Raw genomic sequence first — 24,566 nt, forward strand, 5'->3', positions numbered from 1 at the left:
GGACAGGCCCTATCCCTATATGAGACCTTATTGAATCTTCTGTAGAGCAAGGCGGAAGGAAGGGCATTAAATCTAGCAAGCATGTAAGCCCTTCTCTGTTGGGGATCAGTTAAGCATGAGAGGTAGTATGCTAAGGACTGATTGTATGTCCCGGGCTTCCAGTGTATAGGGGAGCATCTACTGCAGGCCGCTCCTCTAAGCTCCTGCAGATCTATATCCAAAAGCCTGTTCTTAATCAGCTCAAAAGCTGATTTCTCTGTGAGGCAGAGCAAAGAGTCCAAGGGGATTCCATTGATCTAATTTTGCTTTCGATATAATTTGTTCAACTAGCACATTCAAATTCTGATAGCATATGATGGGCAAAGCTGTTGAACTCTGGTTTGAAATGCCAGTGTAGCCAGAATTTGGTTGTCATGAGCCAGGCTCTGGTTTCCAAATGCATTTGGTTTGTTTCTAGACAGAGCGATGCATAGGGGACACAGGATGGTAATCCTAGAATTTTCCTTAGGAATTTGGATTGTATTTTTTCTACATCCTGATTTAGAGCTTGGATCCAGATTGGAACTCCATATTAGAGCGTGTCCTCATTTCATCCCTGCAGGCGGAGGTAGCAGGAGCTGGCTGTAGAATCCAGCCCTGACCATGTAGAGGAGCAGGAGCAACTCCGGCGTGTGGCTGGATGGCTATGCCCGGCTGGTGCAACAGACCATCCTGTGCCACCAGGTGGGCAAGTGCGCCACCGGTTGGATGCCTGCCTGCTTGCCCAAGCGGGGGGGGGGGGTCATCTGGGGCAGCTGCCTGCTTGGGGCTTGGCCGGCTAATTTTTAAACTGATAATTTTGTATGGCCCGCGAATGATGTTATAAATATCCAAATGGCTCTTGGCGGAAAAAAGGTTCCCCACCCCTGTTTTAGAGAGAATTGTGAAAGCTGTAGCAGTTGAAGCAAGACCTAAGCACAGCATTTGAGTAAGCACGTTGAAATTATGGGAAAGGGGCTCCTCACTCCTGACGCGTTACCCTCTTAATCTAAACCAGGAGTCCCCAGAGTGGTAACTGTGGGTGCCTTGTACCCTTGGGCTTCCTCTGTGTGTGGCTCCGTCTCCCACAGTGGCCATTCTGCGGCGGCCTCTGCCTCCCGTGGCAGCTATTCTGTGATCGCGCTCACCGCTCGGCGTCAGAATTCCAAAGGTGCCCAAAGCCTCAAAAAGGTTGGGGACCCCGAACTAAACCCTAAACATTTGCTATTTGTTAAGTTCACAGTTTTCCCCCTTCTGGCTGATGTCTGATAAAGGTATAATTAGGTATTTCATTTATTATGCTTATGGCCCAATACTTCCTCAGGAAAACTCCCGAGTGGCTCCCCAGTGATCTCCCAACAGGGCAGCTCTGACAGGAGCCCAACTGTCCTGACTTTTTCTCTTTTTTACTACATTAACATGCTACACTGAAAACTGAACAGGCTCTTTGGTATACAAGTGATGCTATTCTCCCCCCCCCCTTTTTTTTTGGGTTTAAAAAGCATTCAGCATAAAAAGAAACAACAGGTAGAGAGATCCCCAATATTCACTATTATGATAGATGTGCTATACAAGCTTCAAGACTTACCGTAGCTGAGTTCTTAGCTGAGAGGCTCAGCTTCAAGACTTAGCTGAGAGGCTCTCCTGTTTCAGTGTAGCCAACATTTTATGAGAAAGACTTGGAATAACTGCAATTTGTAAATCCTAAGGGGTATGTCTAGTCCAAAAAAGATGCACCACTATTGCACAGAGCGTCATCTTGCACGTAGTTTCAGAGGGCGGCGGAGTTGGCCCGCAGCAGAGCAGATAGGTCTGAGTCCAGTAGCACCTTAGAGACCAACGAGATTTTCGGGGTGGGAGCTTCCAAGGGTCAAACCTCCCTTTGCCAGATACCGTTGTCAGGTAGCTGATGAAAGGAGTTTTGATTCTCGAAAGCTTATACCTCCCCAAACCTAATTGGTCTCAGAGCTGCTACTGGAACTCCAATCTAGCTGATCTTCCATATATCTGCTGGAATCAAAATAGTCTTCAGCATGCAACAGCTGATGGATGACAATATTTACAGAGCTGTTTTTCCCTTTACTGAGGTGTTAAACTAAGCAGTTTCCTATCGCTAGCAAACACAGGAAATTAAAAGCCATTCTCATGATAGCTTTCAGACAGGAGGAACTGTGGTGCGGTCAAGGTACGAAGATGAATCCAAAGAAAACATTCTCATTTTGGAGCAGAAATCTGAACCCATTTATTACAACTCCATTTTTAATGTCTTTATCCCCCCCCCAACAAAGCTTACTGATTACATTACACTTTGCATTACAGTTAGGAATGTTTGTTATTGCATGGTTAGCCTTGAAAACCTGATGTAGGACACATACGGCTCTGAGGACTCTGCTTTCTCTAAAGCATTTACCTCCATGGATGTGCGGCTGCAGGGGACTTTGCCAAGAAGTTAGCCGGCCGGGAACGGGCAGAGGGGAATGCAGCATGCCCAAAATAGCCACCCTTTTGCTCCCCGCGCCATTAGCAGGGTTGCCAGGTAGCTGCTGGCAACCAACGGGGGGGGGGGAGGGACTTGCCAGGAGTGGGGGAGGCCTAGCCCGGCATCTCAGCACCAGGGATGCAAGCGACATCACTTCTGGCAACGTGGGGATGCTCTGGTGTTTGGGCAAAAACGGCTTGTACCATGACGTTTTTGCCAAAATATCAGAATGTCCTCAGCGACACAATGCTGTCACTTCCGGCGTGCGCTAGAATCAATGTCGCCCCGTCACCACTGCTGAGACACAGGGCTAGGCCTCCCCCCACTGCCGGTTAAGTCCTCCACCGACCCACTGATTGGTGGTGGGGACAGAGCCTGGAGGCAGTAGATCCCCTGCCCCAGCCGGGGGCCCGGCAGCCCAAGCCATTAATGCTGGGGAACTCCCTGGCCCCTTCAGGCATACGTCCTCCCTCAAACGCCAGCCCACGAACAGGAGGGGCAGTACCCAGATGGGGTAAGAGGTCAACCCACTTATCAATGGGCCTCATCTAAACTCCATTTATTTGAGGCGGAAAGCAGTTGTCACGGGCAAGGAAGAGAGGTGGCTGATTTAACTCTTCCCTGTGGGTATGCGTGTAGCTTGTGTGTCTGAATGAGATTACTCAGTCACAACACTGGCAGCCTTTTCAGAGAGGAAGACAGCAGGTGAAGTTTAAACAGCTCCTCCCTCTCCATCACTGGCAACTGAACTTGCAAAAACGTTTTTTTAAGTGACTAGGTTTACAGCCTTTAAGAGGGTGGTGAGTAGATTGGGGTGGGGGGGAGGTCAAATGAAGCTTGCCGAATGAGGAAAACTATCCTCCCCATTAAGCCTGAAGCAACTTTTCTCAGCGTAGGTCAACACAGTCGCTTAGCAAAGAAGAGTTTGTTTATTTCACTTATACCTCGGCCTTCTCCCCAATGGGAACCCAAAGCCACTTACACCATTCTCTTCTCATCCATTTTATCCTCACCACAACGCTGTGAGGTAGGTTGGGCTGAGTGTGTGTGACTGGCCCAAGGTCACCCAGCCTGCTTCCATGGCAGGGTGGGGATTCGAACCAGGGCCTCCCAGATCCTAGTCCGACACTCTTAACTGCTACACCACATTGGCTCTCAGAGTACAGAAAGTGAACCTAAGGGAAAAGGGGAGGCATTCAGACCTGAGCCCTGACCCAACACGAGAGCAAGTGGGTTGTTAACCCTTTCCTTTCCCCTTTTTTAAATCTGCCCCCCCCCCAAGTCAGGTGTTACTAGACCACACCAGGTACGAAACGGAAAAAAGAGGTATGATTAGAGTGCCTAGGTTTTTTCCTGTTCCAAAACTACCAGCAGGAGCCTCAACTAGAGAAGCAGGTTTAAACTGCACACTCGCAGGCTTGCATTTTAAACCTGTATTTAAATGTGTGCATTTTTGTTGGATGGGGAGAGTTTGACAACTGACTGAGAAGCAACAGAAGCTGCTGTTGCTTCTTCAAAGAGAAACCAAGGAGCGGCTCAAAAGTTATACCTGCTGGCCGGCAGGCAGCCTGAACAGAGGACAGTGCCCCTGCATGCTGAAAATGTCACAGTCTCTGACATCTTACAGCCCATGAACTATGATATTGTGTTGTACATATGCAGAATAATTCACTATAAAACTAAAACTACACAACAAACTGCAAACTATATACCGTAGCTGACGTTTTAGTTATTCTTAAGAAGGAAAGAAAGCCTGGAAATATTAAACCAGAGGCTTATGTTTCTGAAATATACTGGCAAATATAGCAGGGTCACAGCTGACTGACTTGCTAAGCTTTCCCTACTTTTTCCTGACCTTCTCCAGCCATTTCAATAGAGAAGAGCAGAGCCCTTTTCATATTTTTTCAGCTATAGACTGTCTTCCTGCCCTTCCAATGACATCATACACAGAGATGCTTTCCACCCTCCAACTACAAGGCTATTCAATGCTAACTAATGATGACATTATAATGCAATATAAGCAATAATTGTGTTTTATGATTTAAACATGTAAACATGATACTATTGATTCATAAATGAATGTAATGAAATAATATTATGCTGGAGATGAGAATGATGTTAAAATTGAGTATATAGAGTTATCACAAAGCTCAAAACTGATTGTTTATAGTTTAGTAAAATAGACTAAAAGAAAAGGAAGCCCATATTAGGCAATGGAGGAGGACTGAGCAGTATTACTGAGGAGGACTACTCAGCCCAAATTTTCTCAGAATCAGCAGTATTGAGGGGTTTGAAATAGTATAAATAAAGGCAGAAAGGCTAGATTTTCAGACCTCATTCAGACTGTCTCAGAAGAAGGTGTCAGTATGTATGGCTTTGAATTATTATTCTAGAATGTGAATTAGATACTTTAGACTAAATCAGACTTATTTGACTGTTATATTTTACAAGCTGGATTTTAAAACTGAATAGTATGTAAGACTTGCTTGCTTTACTGCATACATTGTAACTGAATACATTGTTACCGCATACATTGTAAGTGAATGTAAAGACTTTGTAACTTGCATTTACACATATTTACTAGAAGTACATCAATAAAAAGACTTGCTTTTTAAAAGTAGGTAAAGTCGTTGAGCCCTGCTTAGTAGGTGACTATCTGAATAAGATAACATATCACTTCTCAGGAAGTGGTCCATTCTAAGAGTATAGTCACTCAAAGGCACGACCCGCTTCAAAAACTCTCCTCAAAGCTGCCAATATTACAGACTGTGTTTGGGGACAAGGCCCCAGGCTTCTGCCCCACAGATGGCCTCTCTGACACCTGCAGCCTTTTAAAAACAAGATAGATAGATAGAAAGGGGGGGGCAGGTTTTTTGTTTTTTGCAAAAGCACAAACATTTTAACAGCCTGCCACATTCCTCTCCATAAATGCAAACTCACCTAATATTATCCCATTTACCAGGTCTGCAATTCATGGTTATAATCTGCACGTATGAAAGTTTTCATTGTAAGCAAAATGGAACTGTTTTCCATAGTTCAGAAAAATCACTAGCCCTGTCAATTAATGCCATTGCAAAGATTAAATGGAATAATATAACCCACTCAGGAACATGCTTCTTTCTCAATTGTACTTCAGTGCCAGCAGTAAGAAAACACCCACCCACACAACTAATCAATAAATACTTCTCTCCACTTCCCTTTCCCTGGGTGAGCAACCTGAAATTATCCTGCACAATCAATAAAAAGACTCAACCACAGGTAAGCAAGTAAAATATCTGGATCCAATTGCAACGGAATTCACAAATACTGGATCAATACAGTCACTGCACAGTAATATTTAACATTCTTTTTTTTCTTTTTTTACAAAGCAGTAGTTGCTACAGGGAAGGCAAATCTTCTGTGGAAGAAACTGCCTTTTTAAAAGTAATTCTTTTAACAAACTCATTTATTGGGGGAAGCCTCCACACCTCTTATGGCTACACTTGACTGTAATTTGTGGGTCTCGATGTACAGCAGTTCCTTTCTATAAGAAGACATACTGAAAAAAGGCTTGTGGTAACTGAGGGCACAGGAGAGGAGCCTGCTAAAGAGTTGGAGAAAGGTGGGAGAGGTTTCCTTTTTAGCTGCTCCGGCCAGATGTCTCTGTAGCCTAGAGAACAAGCCTGGAAGTCCATGCAGCTACGTCAGGTAGCTTTATCATTAAGATATTGGGGAAGAGGTGTCGCAGCGGCGGCCTCTGGTGTGTGGGGTGCCGCAAGGTGCGATCCTCTCCCCTATGTTGTTTAACATCTATATGCGTCCTCCCGCCCAGCTTGTCCAGAGTTTAGGGCTGGGGTGTCATCAGTACGCTGATAACACCCAGCTTTATCTGTTGATGGACGGTCATCCGGACTCCGCCCCAGACACACTGGCTAGGGGCTTGGATGCTGTGATTGGGTGGTTGAGGCAAAGTCGGTTGAAGCTTACCGTATATATTCGCGTATAAGCCGAGTTTTTCAGCCCCAAAAATGGGCTGAAAAAGCCGGCCTCGGCTTATACGCGGGTCAATACGGGGGAGGGAGGGGGGAGGGAGGAGGGAGGGGGGAAACTTACCGCCGTCGCCGCCACCGGGCCCGTGCCGCTTCCTGCCGCCGGGTACGGCCTGGGGCAGCCTTCCTGCAGCTGCAGGATGGCTGCCCCGGCCCCCCCGGCCCCCGCCGCCATTTTTCCCGGGCGGGAGGGGCCATGGGCAGCCATCCTGCGGCTGCAGGAAGGCTGCCCTGGCCCTTCCCGCCCCCCCCCCCCGCCATTTTTCCCGGGCGGGAGGGGCCTTGGGCAGCCTCCTGCAGCCGCAGGAAGGCTGCCCAAGGCTCCCCCGCCCCCGCCGCCATTTTTTTCGGGCGGGAGGGGCCTTGGGCAGCCATCCTGCGGCTGCAGGAAGGCTGCCCCGGCCCTTCCCGCCCCCCCCCGCCATTTTTTTCGGGCGGGAGGGGCCTTGGGCAGCCTCCTGCAGCCGCAGGATGGCTGCCCAAGGCCCCCCCGCCCCCGCCGCCATTTTTTTCGGGCGGGAGGGGCCTTGGGCAGCCATCCTGCGGCTGCAGGAAGGCTGCCCCGGCCCTTCCCGCCCCCCCCGCCATTTTTCCCGGGCGGGAGGGGCCTTGGGCAGCCTCCTGCAGCCGCAGGATGGCTGCCCTGGCCCTTCCCGCCCTCCCCCCCGCCATTTTTTTTGGGCGGGAGGGGCCTTGGGCAGCCATCCTGCGGCTGCAGGAGGCTGCCCAAGGCCCCCCCGCTCCCCACCGCCATTTTTCCCGGGTGGGAGGGGCCTTGGGCAGCCTCCTGCAGCCGCAGGAAGGCTGCCCGGGCCCCCCCGGGCTGCGGCGCCGCCGGACCCTCGCCGCTGGAGAGCCCTATCAGGTAAGCCTGCGGGGGGGGAGGGGTTATAAGCCGACCCTCGGCTTATACGCGGGTGCCTAATTTTTCCCCATTTTTGGGGAGAAATTAGGCACCTCGGCTTATACGCGGGTTGGCTTATACATGGGTATATACGGTAATCCATCGAAGACGGAGGTCCTGTGGCTCAGCCGGGGCGGCCTTGGGGTGGAGTGCCAACTCCCAGCTCTTGATGGCGTGCACTTGACACCTATGCCTGATGTCAGGAGCCTGGGTGTGACCTTGGATACCTCCTTATCTATGGAGGCCCAGGTCACAGCCACGGCCTGGTTGGCTTTCTTCCATCTCTGCTGGGCCTGGGAGTTGGCACGCTACCTCTCCTGCCCCGCCTTAGCTACAGTGATCCATGCGACGGTCGCCTCCAGGCTAGACTACTGTGACTCGCTCTACATAGGACTGCCCTTGAAGCCGACACGGACGCTCCAACTGGTACAAAATGCTGCGGCAAGACTTCTTACGGGGACCTCACCACGGGCTCATATTATGCCAGTGCTTAAACAGCTGCACTGGCTCCAGCTGGAATATTGCGTCAGATTCAAGGTGCTGGTTATCACCTTTAATGCCTTATACAGTCTAGGGCCTTCATACCTGCGGGACCGCCTCTCCTGGTATGTTCCCTGGAGGACTTTTTGTTCAACTAATACCAATCTTTTGGTGGTCCCCAGCCCGAGGAATGTCCAGCTGGCCTCGACCAGGGCCAGTGCTTTTTCAGCCCTGGCCCCCGCCTGGTAGAATAGCCTCTCGAGTGAGACTAGGGACCTGAGGGACCTTAAAGAGTTCCGCAGGGCCCGTAAAACAGAGCTATTCCGCCAGGCTTATGGTTGAGGCCAGCTACGGTTTCCTGTCTATGATTGCTGGCCTCCCCAACCCTCACCATTGCTGTATCTTAATCCATCTGCTTGCCTAGTTAAACCTTTTTACACCTAGAGGCACCTAAGTAGTTTTAGGATAATAGGTTTTTATAATGTTAGGGCTATTTTAAATGCTGTTTTAATGGTTTTATTGATTAAATGGGTTATTACTCTCCTGTATGCTGCTCTGAGCCCGGTCTCGGCTGGGGAGAGCAGGGTATTAAATTGAAACAACAATAATAATAATCTTAGTAAACCAAATCATGGTTTCCAATCTTGCTTGCCTGATCTCACCAGACCTCTAGCTAAGCAGAGTTGGCCCTAGTCAGTATTTGGATGGGAGACCTCCAAGGAATACCAGGGTTGTGATGTGGAGGAAGGCAACGACAAACCACATCTGAACGTATCTTGCCTTGAAAACCCTACAGGGTTGCCATATATCAGCTGTGACTAGAGGTAAAAAAAAATCACACTAAATACAGCTAAATAAACCATGGTTTCACATGATGTTCGAGATGAGCCATCTTCTGTCAACTTAGAGACACTGTTCTCTCCACAGAAGGTGACCCTACACCCCAAATGTGGTGGTAGTAAAAAGTGCCATCAAGTTGCAGTTAACTTATGACTATCCTGTATAGTTTTCAAAGCAAGAGACAATAGCCATTGCCTGCCTCTGTGTAGTAACCCTGGGCCTCCTTGGTGGTCTCCCATCCAAGTACTAACTACAGTTGACTCTGCTTAGCTTCTGAGATCTGACGAGATTGGGCTAGCCTGGGCCATCCAGGTCTCAGACACTTATACGAGCAGTAGATTCTTCTTATTTATTTCAATACAAAGAGTAATTTACCAATGGGATGAAGACTAAAACTCTTAGTTGTCACTTTAAAAAAAAATGCTTCCTAAATTATGAAACGTTAACAGAAAGAAAATAATGTTCAAAGTATAAGTTCTCCTATGATTTTAAAGTTCTCGAAGCTGATGGGAGAGAGGAGGAGGAAGAGAAGAGTTTCCCAGGCTTGAAGCTATGGAACCACAAGAAAGCTTTCAAAGACCATGCCCTGAGAAGCTCCATAGCATTTGATATTATTAGGGGATCACAAAGCTCCTTTATCTAGGGCTGTGTAACGTCTGTCAGGCTTGTCCACTTGAGGGTTACTTGGGGATTCTATGGTCACCTTGACAGCAAAAAGAAAATCCCCACTCGGTGGAAAATGCCATCGGTCACAGCCAACATACAGCGACACCATGGAGTTTTCAAGGCAAGAGATGTACAGAGGTGGCTGGCCATTGCCTGCCTCCGCGTAGCAATCCTGGACTTCCTTGGTGGTCTCCCATCCAAGTACTAATCAAGGCCAACCCATCTTAGCTTCTGAGATGACGAGATCAGACTAGCCTGGGCCATCCAAGTCAGGGGCATGGTTACCCTGTCTCAAAAGCCTAAAATCTACCTAGACTCTACTCTAGTGTATGCTCATTCATCCCCGGCATGCTTGATTTTCCAACGTGCAAGCAATTTCTGATGCAATCCACTATTCTAATTTCAGATCCATCAACTGGATTTGGAAGAAGAACAGTCCCCAAAAGTTGTACCCAGCAAGCTGGTCTGGCTATTAGCAACAGTGCAGCTCCCATTTATTCCTCCCCCTTGGCTCTCCCTCTAGAGTTAACCGCAACACACAGAAGACCGGAGAAAGACAAGCACAGTCACTGTTCCAAATTGGGCAGCTTCTTGCATTAGACTGATCATTATACAGCTGCTCTGCCGGTGCCTGCCGAATGTCATGTAAGATCAGCTTCAGCAATAAATCACGGCTGCTAATTTGTAGGCATCCACATCCCTAGGCTTCTGGCATTATCACAAAAACCAAATACAGCAATTTGCCACAAAACCGGCAAGGTGCCATACTTACTCTTGGAGGAGGGGGGACAGCTGAAAAAGTTCCACACTATTGGTGCCCCCCCCCCAAATATATCTTCTTGAAATGTTGCAGGAACCGTCTATAGATTATCAAAATTGCAGACAAGAACTAAGTGGCATTCTTTTTAAGTTGTTAGTGGAACAAGAGCTCTGGAAGAGCTCTGGGGGTCTGCGAGTCTAAAGCTTTCCACATACGGTCGGCTGCATAAAATCTACCCCCGGGGGCCACAGTCGCTGGAAGGTCTTATTCAACAAACGGCTTTTCACTAGCTGATGGAACCAGTTTTCTTCAGCCCATTTATTTAATACTGGTCAAGCATAAAGATCAGCTTGGAAATGGTTGAGTGGCGGACAGGACTCAGAGATGAAAACAGCCTTAACTTCTCCTTTATAGGTTTTGCACAATGATGTTCTGGTAGGCCCCACTTCTATTCTTAACTCTTAAGTTAAATAGAGTTTGTTAAGAGGAGAAATCTTGCTTCTAGTTTAGAGCCTGTATACATAGCAGATTGTTGGCGAGCCAACCTTGTACAAATAATAAAACAAAGACATGGATATTTTCCCTATAAAATATTAATTATTATATACCATCATACCATATATATAAAATAAAATTCAACGTGGATATCTGTCAACACACAAATAAATATGCATCATTTAAAAACATTTTCTGTAAGCATCGAATGTTATAATAAGATCACAAGAAAACACATTTTACATGAAGTTCTCCGAATCATGAGATTTCATGAAGCTTGTATTCAGGTGCCACTTTACAGAATTAGGCTCTGCCCGTCTCTCAAGTGAAAATCCTCTATTGTCATTTCGGATCATTTCCATGTATGCACAAGCTCATTCCATATTAATGGCAGGCAAGACTAGTGCTAGTTTTTGGCTGGCAAAATTTTAACTACTGTCCATAAACCAGAAGCCAGATTTCACCCAAAAAACTATATTGTCCCTTCAAATAAATTCAACAGCACCAAAGTATCAAAAGGTAACTAGCTGATATTTTTATCAACAGCATAGCTATACTTATTGAGTTTTAATCTGTTACTGAAATGTAACTTTTGTCAATGATTGTTATATGAATTTTTATCTGTTCTTGTAACAGCCTTTGGCCATATGCAATAAACCTGAACCTAAACCAATAGTATAACCAATAATTATTTCTCAACATTTTTTAAATTTTAAGGCAAGTCCACTACTTACATATAAAGTATCTGCCTTCTTTGTGTACAATCAAAATTTATTCTCAATGCCAGGGTATACTGTATGGAGCTACATACCAGAGATAACTAATTTGAAATGATTTATTTTAATTTAACCCAGATGGCTTTATATTTACCAAAACTCCAGCTCTAATGCCCAGCAGACACTGGGATATGCTTCTGCAGCATCCTTTCCCATTTATGCTTAAAATAATTTCCCAAGTGATCTTCTGTAATGAACAGCTATTTAGAACGGTACGAAAGTAGGCCTTTGCAGTTGTTATTCTGAAACCTGAACTCAAAAATAATATAATTTAACTGCAATTTCTAATTATTAGATTTTGCTGTCATATGTAAGGCACTATGATAACAGGAATTGTGCTCCTACGGGGAAGGGTTCTAAGAGAACAAAGCACCGTCTCTCTGGGCCTGCACTTGGAAGTTCAAGGAAACCTTTTTAAACAGTTTGGTGAGGCGTAACATTATATAAAGTTGGAATCTTGAAGAAAGTTGTTGCCTAATTTTTGATTTTCTGTCCCAGCAATAATTGGCATTAATGATGGCCTGGATCCAGACTAAACTTTCCACTGACAGATGGCACTTCTGTCTGTGGAAAGAAAAACTTTCTGGGTGTTCCTTTCCTTACGCAGACCCCAGAACATAAAAGCTACTGCTGGGGGAACAGTGGATGCTCAGGAACAGCATGGGGGGCAAATTGGGGGGGGGGCTGCAGTGGGTGGGGGGAGAGACTGGCAGAAACTGGCCACTTTCTGTTAACAGAGAATTTCAGCCAGCCCTACAGCTTTAAGCTTCGGCACGTTTTCCACTTCCAGATCATTTTTTTGTGTGCCATCATAGAATCATAGAGTTGGAAGGGACCACCAGGGTAATCTAGTCCAATCCCCTCCACACTGCAGGATATTCACAACTACCTCCCCCACACACACACCCAGTGACCCATACTCCATGCCCAGAAGATGGCAAAGATGCCCTCCCTCTCATCATCTGCCTAAGGTCATAGAATCAGCATTGCTGACAGATGGGCAATCTAGCCTCTGCTTAAAAACCTCCAGGGAAGGAGAGCTCACCACCTCCCGAGGAAGCCTGTTCCACCGAGGAACCACTCTAATGGTTAGAAAATTATTCCTAATGTCTCCCAGAATTACAACTGGTCGCCAGATGACATAAATCACTTGTTTATTTATTGTTTATGTTTTGTTTTTTTTAAAAATATTCCACTTCTAGAGGAAATGGTTACTTTGCAAAGGTTGACTGAATGGCATCATACCCTACTGAGGTCCTTCCCCTCCCTAAATCCCACTCTCCCAGGCTCCACCCTCAAATCTCCACGTATTTCCAAACCCAGAGTTCGCAACCCTAGCTGGAATGGCAAAGGGTACCAACCTCCAGGTGGGGTCTGGAGATCTGGAATGACACCTGATCTGTAGACTAGTTCCTCTGGAGGAAACAGTTGCTTTGGAAGGTGGACTCTATGGCACTACATCCCTCCCCTCCTTAAACCTGGCCTTCCCCTCCCCAGTGTCATGAGTCAGCCTGAACTCTCCTAGGAAGGAGGAAGGAGTGGCAGAGCAGGGTGATGCACCAGTGGAAGTCTTACCAGGGCGACTGGACCATAGGTCTGAACCAGCAAAGACGGCAGTTGCAGAAGAAGGTGGTACATATTGGGAAGGAGCAGAGGAACAGAGAAGGTTATCACCTCCAGACTCGCCCAGCCCAGTTAGCCGGCAAAGATCAAAGGTTCGGCTCAGTTTGCAGGAGAGGCGTCGCAGCGCGAGATTGCAGGCAATTGGTCGTAGGTGTTTGCAGGAGTCAACACCAGCGAGTGATGCAGAACAGCTGGTCCGGGAAGGGAGTGAGGAGGAACAGCCATAAATCTTAGGCTGGCCAGTCAGTCAGTGTGGGAACAACTTTGCTAATTACTGCAAGCGCTGCTGCTCGTGCTGAGATCTCTGTGCTCAGTATTATCTCGCGTAGGTGCCAGCTACCAGCTCGTGCCCTTCTGGTATCCCTGCAGAACCTGGGAGGACTGAGCCTAGTCCTTGATTCAAAGGAGCTCATTCTGGTGAGTAGACCTGTTCCTTGTTTAGAGTGCTGCCTTGGTTACACACTCAGTCCACCCACACTACCGGGAAGAGTAAACCGCGACAGGTTCTGCTCCCCCCAGTACTCTCCATTGCTGGGAGTGGAGTCAGAAGCCAAGCACCTCTGCCTGGTCCCTGCCTGTACGCAACACCCAGGAATTTTCCAACCAAGAGTTGGCATCCTTAGGAGTGGCCGATTCCTTCGTTTCTGCAGCCCAAACTCAAGAGATAAAGAGAGGTTGGAAGTCCCACCATCTTGTCAGGCAAAGAGAATAATCAGGTCCCCTTCACTTCCAAAACAACCATCAGGTCTTGCCTAGCCACAGCTGCAGCTACTTCCCGAAGAGCTCTCCAGAAAGAACAACATCTGGCTGAGATTTCTTCCTTGCTGTTGCTGCTGTGCACAAGCAAAAAGGGGAGAGGCAGCTATTCAAGGGGACTGGGGCTGCTGATGGAAAGCTTCCCCACAGAAAACACAATTCTTCCCCAGCAAGGACCCTTTGAACTTTTGAGAGGGTTTTGTGCCTTTGCAGCTTGAATGGTCCTTTGATAGAGATGCTTCCTTTGGTGTAATTAATACCCCTCCCACCAGTGGCTTCAGGGTCAGGGACATGGGGGTTGTCACGGCATCCGGTGTGCAGCAACATCACTTCTGCAAAAACCTCAGAAGTGACATTAGGTAGCTCTAGGAATTCCTAGAACTCTATGGTAAAACCATACAGTTTCCGACAATTGCTAGAGCTATCCAATATTATTTCCAGGGTTTCCCAGGAAGTGACATCACAGCACACAGAACACCAACTTTAAAAAAAAAGGCCTGGGTAAAATGGGCTGCTGGCAGGGTGCCTCCCACCATTGTGGGGGGACTGGCAGCCCTACCCCCCCCAAAAAAAGGGCCATTAAAGTTGCCAAAGGGCATATGCTCTCAGTGCAAAGGGCCTTGGAGGTACGTAAGGCAAAAATCAGAGGGCCATGCAAAAGATGGCTCCTATTCCCGGCCTTTGATTTCCCTCCTGTCACGGATCAAGGAAGATATTGTTTTTCCAAAAATAATAAGACCGTCAGAAATTGATGGCACATGAGAGGCTTTGTGAGGTAAAAATTTAAAATAGCAGATTTTATTACACACACACACACACACACACATGATATTTCGTTGTTTCCGATGGTACTACTAAGTTTCACTTATAACTGCTTGACGCTTGGTTTCACACGGAGAGGGCTTTCTTTTGGTTGACAGCTTCTGTTTGGTTTTCACTCCACGTAAACACAATGTTTCATCAGTTTTTAGGAGTTAGGAACTGTAAAAGAAAACTCACTTCCCCAGTTCATTCCTTAACCTGGACTGGGATCACTCTCGACTCCAGAGATATTTCTCCTAAACCCTTTAGGGATCACTCACTTCCCCGGAGTGATTTCCCTTTCTAGTTTAAAGATCACTCTTTCTTCAAAGCTGTTCCCCACTTGAATGATTAGGATTGACTCTCCATGCTTGGAGATACTGTCCTCCTTAAAACCCCGTTTGATGACCCTGTCTTGATCAGACAACTCACACAGTGTTCCTTTGATTTAAACTCCTGGAGGAGAAAATCCTCTCCAGGCAGCTCCCAGCTCTACCCCGCTGCTTCAACTCCCGTCGGTGCATCACTGACTCTTCCGCTCTGAACTGTTCCAGGTCCTGCGGCCACTCCCGGACCTCCACAGCCCTCGATCCTGAGGCTCCAAGGCCAGAACGGCTCCCGGGAATTCAGCAGTTCTTCACACCTCCCTCCCTGATGCTGAAAGCTACAAGCTTTCCTGCAAACCCAGTCATCACTGGGCAGAGTGAGTGTTGTGAATAGGGTGGGGGGTTGCTTTCAGTTCTGCTTTTAGGATTCCATGTTAGCATGGATGCACAGTCCTCTTTCACCCTGCTTTTGGAAATATAGCGCGGGAAATTATTTTTCTTCATACCTGGAAGATTACCCTGGAATGCAGAATGTTTCTTCATGCTGGCAAATAACCCTGTTTTGCGATTTTACTGATCCATACATGGCCGTGTACTTTGACTATTTGAGGCAACGCTGCTCCTTCTTTTAGATATATGGATCTGTTCATTGCCAAACGCTAACACGGTTGGAAAGGAATGAGGCAGGGTATAAAAAGTAACATTGTTCACAGCGTAATACGTTTAACATACGTTGGTTCTGGTTTAGCAACTCTTTTCAGAGCCAAAGACCACCGCGGGGAGGGGGAGAGATGGAAGAAATTTCTTTCTGGAATTATCACCAAAATGTAGGTTTTAGCACAAACAGTTAACAGGTATGGCAAATCCTATAATGCAAAATCCAGCTTTCTGAACACAAACCAGAGGGGGTGAAATAAACATCTAACAATCAGCTTGTTTATGTTGCCTTCAAATCATACTCTCAAGTATGAAAAAATCTCAAGACTCTAAGATTCAGACAACACACTAAATCATAAGGATGTCATAAGGATGCTGCAGACCCAGTTCTGCTGGCAGTGGCCCTTCCCTCCAGAGGAAGGAGTCTTCCCTGACGCAAGACACTGTGAATATTTTATGCCAGGGAAAGGTTCCTGCTACTGGAAGAAAGAACCTCTGCTGGTGGAAGTCTCCTGCCAGATCCAACCCTCAAGTTTCAGCTTCCAAGCCGCTGCAAAAACCACATGTGAGATTTTGTTTACAAAATTTATACCCTGACTTCCTGCCCTCCTCAGGGGCCACTACTGCGGCTAAGAAATTAAAAACAGGAAAAATAAAAACCAACAAGGAATGTGCCATTAAAACAATTAAACCCAGAGCTAAAATACATACAAAAACATGAAAACAATAATCAAAACATTGGGCTTGAAGGTTGGATCACTAAGGGAATGCCAAACGCAATGAGAAAGTTTTCACCTGCTGGCAGAAGATGGCAACAGAAGGGGACAAACTAATCTCCCTGGGGAGAGAGTTCCACAGTTTTGGTGCCACTACGGCACTGGTTCCCAACCAGGGGTCCATGGACCCCCAGGGGTCCGCGAGAACTAAATTAAGGTCCGCGAAACAAAGTTATAAACCCATAATAAATTAATATTTTCAATTAAAAGTTCTCTATTATAAAATATATATATTCAAATATAATTCTAAGTTTAATGTTTAACTAACAGTTATGATTAAAGTTTATTTTCAAATTCCCGGAATTTTTATTTTGAACCTTGGGGTCCCTGCACCGAACAAAAAAGTCCTAGTGGTCCCTGGTCAAAAAAAGGTTGGGAACCACTGCACTACAGAGAAGGCTGTTTTGCAGGTTGCCACCTGGCTAGTCTCAAAAGGCAGGGACACTCAAAGCAGGGCCTCCAAAGATGACCATGGTGGTCAGATGGGTTCATAAGGGAGTAGACGATCGTTCAAGGATGCCGGTTCCCAGCCATGTCGGGCTTTAAAGGTCAACAACAGCACCTGGTGATGCTTGTTTGGTTTGTTCTTCATCAGCTCAGCTCTCCTGTTGCTATAGCAGCACAGGAGCCTCCCAAAGGGGAATGCTGACCACAACCCTGTGACACTGCCCAACTACAGTAAACACAATCCACTTCAAACAAATGTTCAGTTCTGGCTTGCTGGCCAGTTACTAATCCTACTGTTGTTGTTTTTATTCTGGACATCCCTCCAAGCCATAGGGAAATGTCCTTAACCATGGTGCGACATGGGAATTCAGTGGATTTGTCTTGCAAAACTATTGAGCTTTTGCCAATCTGGTGACAAGGAGCATGGGTTTGGGCTTGTTACCAGTCAAAGTCTGCGGTCCTCTGATTAAACACGACAGCAGCAAGATGGCAGAAAGTAGGAGAACACACAATCCCTGAAGGCGGGAGGGTGCAGCCGTCGCACACCAATTACCATTTCCTTACAAATTCCTCTAAGATCATTTCCTCTGCATTCCTCAACCCAGTTCCAGCTGGGTTCCCTCCATACTTCAGTGGTCAGCTTTAGTTTTAGCACATTTTTTCCCATGACCATCATCTTTGGCTCAATATTTTGGGACTCTCAGCATATTCTCTCTTGACATGCTCTACTTGTGTATCTGCTCATATATAAACTCATACTGAACAATCCTATTTGAACCGGCTTGCCTCTTATCCCAAAGCCCCCTATTTTCCCCAACCAGTCTGCGTTTCCTGTACTAAAAGCTGAGCTGCTTTCACCAAAAGTATGATACGACTCCTGCTATTTCTCCACATTTTTTAATCACCGCCTTTAAGGACAGCATAATTTGAGCTTGACAAATGCCACTAGTAAATAAATAAGTACATCTTGTTCCTGTAGCACCTACGGTTAAATTAGTTTATCCTCACATCTGAATACAACTGCTGTTCATACAAATAATATGAGGTGGAAAAATAAATTCAGTTTGAAACACAAACCTTATACTTTGGGAGATCACACCAGATAGAAAATCTACTTTCAGTAGCATTCTTAGTGAAGAATTTCCAGAAATGTTTGGTTCTGCATGCTAGAGACCTCAGGTAGCAATAACAGAAGCAAAAAAGGCGGGGGGTCAGAGTTCAACACATAAATGCTAACTCATTTCAGTGTTGAAAACTATCTTGGGAGTAAAGTGTTTCTGTCTTCACAGTAAGCCATAAAGGAGGAGACTATACCTCCAGTTAAATTAGTCTTACTTATGCACATCTGGCCCTTAATAATCTGCATTGTATCTCTGAAATATCAGCCTAGATTGGTATAAATTTGCCACTAATTCTAATCCAAACTTTTTTTTGTACAAGAGAACCTCAAGATGGCACACTACATGATTGCAATTTATGCCATTTTAAAATGGAATAACACAGCCTGCCAGCCAGCATCACAAAAATACGTATTTAGTCAGCTGGCAGCCATGAGACTGTAAACATGAAATATTCACATGTCTGAAGCCAGAATCCAGGCTTACTTACAAAACAGTGACCCAGAACATACAGTATACAAAAAAACCCTCCTTTGTCAAGGCACTAATTGTTCTTTCCAGACACCACAATTACTGTGATATGAAAATTGCATACATACCATCACCTGGGACATATCCATGAACTGCAGGCCAAAGTAATCTGTTTCGACAAGATCCAAGTGATACACAATCTGGTCAAACAAATCCTGACCTTTTGCATGTTTCTGTAAGGAAAAAAACAAGATTTTTTTAAAAGGAGAAAAAAATAGTTGTTTGTACATATATCATGTAAACAAGCCACACTGCTTCTTTATCACAGGGGCAGAACACACTCGCATATTTCCTAACATCCGTGTAATTATGTGGATGTGATGAATTAGATCAGTGTCACTCCAGCCCTGGTTGACGGTACATGGTGCGCACACATCAAGGGACACCAAAGACAACTCATCAAATAACAAATGTCCCACGTCAGCTATAAAGTATGAGAATTGCCAAAGCATCTGGGAATATGTATTCTCTTTGCTAATGGAAGATTTTATACTTTTTAATTGCTCAAAATGCAAAGGGAAGGGAAAAGAAATCTTCTACGGTCGTAAAGTTCTGAGCAGTCACTTCGATTCATGCATTAGCAAGCTTCCCATGAAAATTTGGAATCATTTGAGGTCTGCTGGCACTTTCCCAGCAGTGACAATCACCCAGCACCATTAGTCCCTTTAACAAGTAGAAATAAAGGGATGCCCCCCAACCTAAGTCCAGTCTGTACACTGCTTAAGATAGTAACTAAGCCCCATGTCAGCATAGTATGGAGATACGCGGCACAGGGCCCTGCTGGCACCACATCGATTGGAGCAAGCTAGGTATTTGCATGGCAGCGCCACTGTAGGCACAAAAAGACAGGCAAGACAAGAGGCATCCTGGGGGAGGAGTGAGGCATAACCAGTGCCCTAAGCTAATTCAGCCAATGCCCCACCATCCACAGCAGCACATTATGTCCACAAAACTCACAGGTATCAATGTAAATGCTTCCATTGCAGTCAAACAGGAAGGAAAAGCAGCACCCCCTCTTGCCCGCTTCCCATCCCACCTACAGACTGGCACAGACTGCAACACATCTAGTTCACACAGTGTGGTGATGAGCAGAACTCTAAAGAAAGGGCACTTATTTATTTATTTTCAGATTTGTAGCCCTCCCCAGGAAGCTGGCTCAGGGCTTAGCACCAAGAGTGAAGGATGAGAACAGATGTTGTTTTCACACACTGCTAACATGGCTCTATTCAGACAAGCGTCTGTTTGGTCTGTCCACTCACATAAACACATGAAGCTGCCTTCTACTGATTCGGACCCTTGGTCCATCAAGGTCATTTTTGTCTACTCACATTGGCAGCGGCTCTCCAAGGCCTCAGGCTGAGGGCAGTTTATCACCTACGACCTAGTCCTATCAACTGGTGCTGCCAGGGATTGAACCTGAGGCCTTCTGCATGCAAAGCAGATGCTCTACCGTTCAGCCACAACCCCTTCAACTGGAAGAGGAGAACACACCCCGCACAAGTAAGTCTTAAACTATGAATGCTGCAAATGTTGCTCCCCTACACTGTTCTTACAGTGTCCCAATAGCTCAACAAAACTCCCTTAACTGTGCGGTAGTAGGGTCTCCACACAGGGTAAGTGGACACCCGAGAGGGACGCTGCAGATATGCTGGCAGATGCATAGGCAGATGCAGAGAGAGGAATAATAACCCAGAAGCTGCAACCGATCCAGAATGTAACAGCCCAATGACTATCAGGAGCTAGCCACTGGGAACTACCTTGCTGGATCAGGGGAATGCTGTAGACATAGTTTATCTAGATTTCAGTGAGGCTTTTGATAAGGTCCCACGTAGTATTCTAGTTGACAAATTGGGGAAATGTGGTTTAGGTCCTATTATTGTTAAGTGGATCTGCAACTGGTTGACAGATCGTACCCAAAGAGTGCTAGTTAATGGTTCCTCATCCACTTGGAGAGAAGTGACTAGTGGAGTTCCTCAGGGAACTGTGCTGCGCGCTGTGTTGTTCAACATCTTTATAAATGATTTGGATGAAGGAATAGAGGGGATGCTTATTAAATTTGCAGATTATACTAAATTGGGAGGAGTAGTAAATACAGTAGAAGTCAGAGCCAAGATGCAGGATGATCTTGACAGGCTGGAGAAGCGGGCTAGAACTAATGAAATGCACTTCAACAAAGACAAATGTAAAGTTCTGCATTTAGGTAGTAAAAATCAAATGCATAATTATAGGATGGGGGAGACTTGTCTGAGCAGTAGCATGTGTGAAAAGGATCTTGGGGTCTTAGTAGACCGAACACTGAACATGAGTCAGCAGTGTGATGCTGTAGCTAAAAAGGCAAATGCGGTCTTGGGCTGCATCAACAGAAGTATAGTGTCCAGATCAGGCAAAGTGATGGTATCGCTTTACTCTGCTCTGGTTAGACCTCACCTAGAGTACTGGGTTCAGTTTTGGGCACTGCAATTTGAGAAAGATGTAGACAAGCTGGAACGTGTCCAGAGGAGGGCAATAAAGATGGTGAGGGGTCTGGAGACCAAGTCCTATGAGGAAAGGTTGAAGTCGCTGGGTATGTTTAGCCTGAAGAGGAGAAGACCGAGAGGGGATATGATAACCATGTTCAAGTATTTGAGAGTTATAAGCACACACAAAATATAAAAACAGCTACTGAAATATTGGTTAGGAAGGAGGGATCACTAAGGGAATGCCAAACAAAACAAAACAAAAGTCTTTGTCTGCTGAGGAAGCAGTGATAGAGGGAGACAGATGACTCTCCCCGGGGAGAGAGTTCCAGAGCTTGTCAGACAAGGATGTATTTTATCTCCCCATCTCTTCAATCTATATGCAGAACATATAATTAGGAAAGCAGGATTAGATTTAGATGAAGGTGGAGTGAAAATTGGAGGGAGGAACATTAATAATTTGAGATATGCTGATGACACTACATTATTGGCAGAAAATAGTGAAGATTGGAAACAACTACTGCTGAAAGTTAAAAGAGAAAGTGCCAAAGCAGGACTGCAGCTGAACATCAAGAAAACAAAAGTAATGACTACAGGAGAATTACACAACTTTAAGGTTGACAATGAGGAAATTGAAATTGTTCAAGACTTTCTATTCCTTGGCTCCACCATCAACCAAAAGGGAGACTGCAGCCAAGAAATTAGAAGGAGATTGAGACTGGGAAGGGCAGCCATGAAGGAGCTAGAAAAGATTTTGAAGTGTAAGGATGTGACTCTGGCCACCAAGACTAGATTAATTCATGCCATCATATTCCCTATTACTATGTATGGGTGTGAAAGCTGGACAATGAAGAAAGCTGATAGGAAGAAAATTGATTCCTTTGAAATGTGGTGTTGGAGGAAAGTGTTGCGGATTCTGTGGACTGCCAAAAAAACAAATCAGTGGGTTATAGATCAAATCAAGCCTGAACTGACCCTAGAAGCTAAAATGACTAAACTGAGGCTGTCGTATTTTGGTCACGTCATGAGACGACAAGAGTCACTGGAAAAGACCGTCATGATAGGAAAAGTTGAGGGCAGCAGGAAAAGAGGAAGACCCAACAAGAGATGGATTGACTCAATAAAGGAAGCCACAGCCTTCAATTTGCAAGATCTGAGCAAGGCTGTCAAAGATAGGACATTTTGGAGGACTTTCATTCATAGGGTCGCCATGAGTCGGAAGCGACTTGACGGCACTTAACACACACACCCTTCAACATCCCCGATCAACTTAAGTAAAGACTGCAGCTCCCCTGCTGATCGCACACTTGGGGGCCAAACCCAGGTTTGCTCAGTGTAATGTGGACTGAGCCCAGGATAGCCCAATCTCGTCAAATCTCAGAAGCTAAGCAGGGTCAGATTTGGTTAGGACTTGGATGGGTGACCACCAAGGAAGTCCAGGGTTGCTACACAGGGGCAAGCAATGGCAAACCACCTCTGGCCTTGAAAACCCTACGGAGTCATCATAAATCGGGTGTGACTGGAGGGCCCTTTCCACCCCCATCAATATGCATGGAACGGCCCAAGGATATCTGCCTGCCTGGATAAGAAGAGTTTGTGAAAAAATAAACGCAAACCATGAACGAAAGAATCAGACATCTCTCTACACAAAGAGCTGACGCCTATTCATAAGAAACTTCAGCAGATTAACTGAAATTTCCTTTAAAGAACAAGAGCTTGCATCCTATACTTTCTTTCCACTTGAGGACCGCCCCCTGAGGAGCACGTTCCCCCAGCTCTAAGTGTTTCCACTCACACAAGACCAGTGAGCTTCAAGGAACAGAAAGCGCCGGGCATGGAGTTTTGTGCTGTTCAAGGGACACAAGCAGAAACAAGATACAGGATCCAAGCCTGGAACCTTATAGAAAACAGCCAGTCGCCCTCCAGGTGAGCACTGATTTTACAAGAATCTGTGACCTTGCATTGAATGAGCCTGTTAAGAGAGGAAAACTGGTATCTTTGGCTCCTCATGATTGGTTGCTTCAGGCAATACAGAAGCACGTTTTATATTTGAAGAAAAGAATAACATTTATTTATCCGAAAAAGGTAATTCCAAATGTCCTGCTAGCTGCCGTAATATACCGTATTTTTCGCTCTATAAGACGCACCTGACCATAAGACGCACCTAGTTTTTAAAGGAGGAAAAAGAAGAAAATATATATATATATATTAAAGACCCGCTGGGTCTTTAAGAAAATATATTTCTCTTCTTTTTCCTCCTTTTTCCTTCTCTTTCCCCACCGCCCCCCTTCCCGGGACTCCCGGGAAGGGGGGCGGTGGTGGTTTAAACTGCTCTGCGCTGCCTGCCCAGGCAGCGCAGAGCAGTTTAACCTCCGCACACACACACCCCGCGCTTCCCATCCAACAGATGAGAGGTTATTATGGCCAGGGCTGGGTGGAGGGATTACTGCACTCCACTTCCAGTTTCCTAGTCCTGCTCTGTGGAGCGTGCACACAGCAGGGCTAGGAGGAAGGCTCCAGCCTCCCTTTCCAGGCTGTAAGCCCGATTGGGACCAGTCAGGCTTGCAGCGTGGAAAGGGAGGCTGAAGCCTTCAAAGCCCCACTGTGTGCACGTGCTGAGAGATCAGAGCGTGTGCACAGCGGGGCTTGGGGGAAGGCTCCAGCCTCCCTTTCCAGGCTGCAAGCCCAATCGGGACTAGTCAGGCAAGCCCGATCAGGAGGGGCGGTGGGTCTTTAAACTGCTCCTCCGCACACACACCCGCTTTCCGGTCCTGAGGCTCAGCTGAGCCTCGGACCAGGAAGCGGGGGAGGTTAAACTGCTCTGCTCTGCCTGGGCAGGCAGCACAGAGCAGTTTAAAGACCACCCCCCACGCTTCCCGTTCCAAGGATCCACCCAGCAGCTGAGCCTTGGGACCGGGAAGCGGGGGGGGGGGGGGGAGGTTAAACTGCTCTGCCCTGCGCTAGGTGGCTGGGAGGGGCCTCCCAGCTCCAGCTGGCGGCGTCCCAGCGGGCTCCCGGGGCGGCTGGCGCTGCATTCGCTCCATAAGACGCACTGACATTTCCCCTCACTTTTGAGGAGGAAAAAAGTGTGTCTTATAGAGCGAAAAATACAGTATGTTGTTCATTCCGCTTTTTGATTTGTCGCTGACTTTTCATCTGATGTCATGTCATACAGCTGTTCTTGTGAAATTTTCTAATTCATGTTTTCTTGCAAGCAGTCGTTCGATCTTTTTGTTTTTGGTATATATATATTTCTTCTATGTAACTGTATATTTATTCAAAATAGACTTTTCATGTTTTAAAAAACCCTTCAATATAACTGTGTATGTTTTCCAGCTAGAACTTTCATCTGCTTTGCATTGTTAGAGGGGAGGTGTGTCCTCCTCCCCCATTTGTGCTGCTGAACTTTTTTTGTTGGATGTTTTGAGGGATTGCCTTTTTTTTTACAAGAATTTTGCCATTTATGCAGCGTTATAATTAATGGAGCAGGTAAATAACAGTATCAGGCAACTAGATATGCAGGGATTCACCCAATGCAAAATACTGCAGCCTAGCTACACTACTTTTTCTACTGCAATTACTCAGAATTCCTCAATACTTTTTTTGGGATTTGGCACTGGAGCAGTTTA

The 24,566-nt window shown here is 46.2% G+C and overlaps 1 protein-coding gene across 1 annotated transcript in view; it reads right to left on the minus strand.

The window, feature by feature from the left end:
* The window catches only part of LOC130484339 (band 4.1-like protein 4B), a 98,574-nt gene that overhangs the window by 35,414 nt on the left and 38,594 nt on the right, over positions 1-24,566 (minus strand). Inside the window, exon 2 of the mRNA XM_056857291.1 lies at positions 18,550-18,654. Coding sequence (XP_056713269.1) covers positions 18,550-18,654 — 105 coding nt within the window. The remainder of the gene's footprint in view (positions 1-18,549; positions 18,655-24,566) is intronic.

This window comes from Euleptes europaea, chromosome 11 (genome assembly GCF_029931775.1).
Source record: "Euleptes europaea isolate rEulEur1 chromosome 11, rEulEur1.hap1, whole genome shotgun sequence".
Lineage (NCBI taxonomy): Eukaryota > Metazoa > Chordata > Lepidosauria > Squamata > Sphaerodactylidae > Euleptes > Euleptes europaea.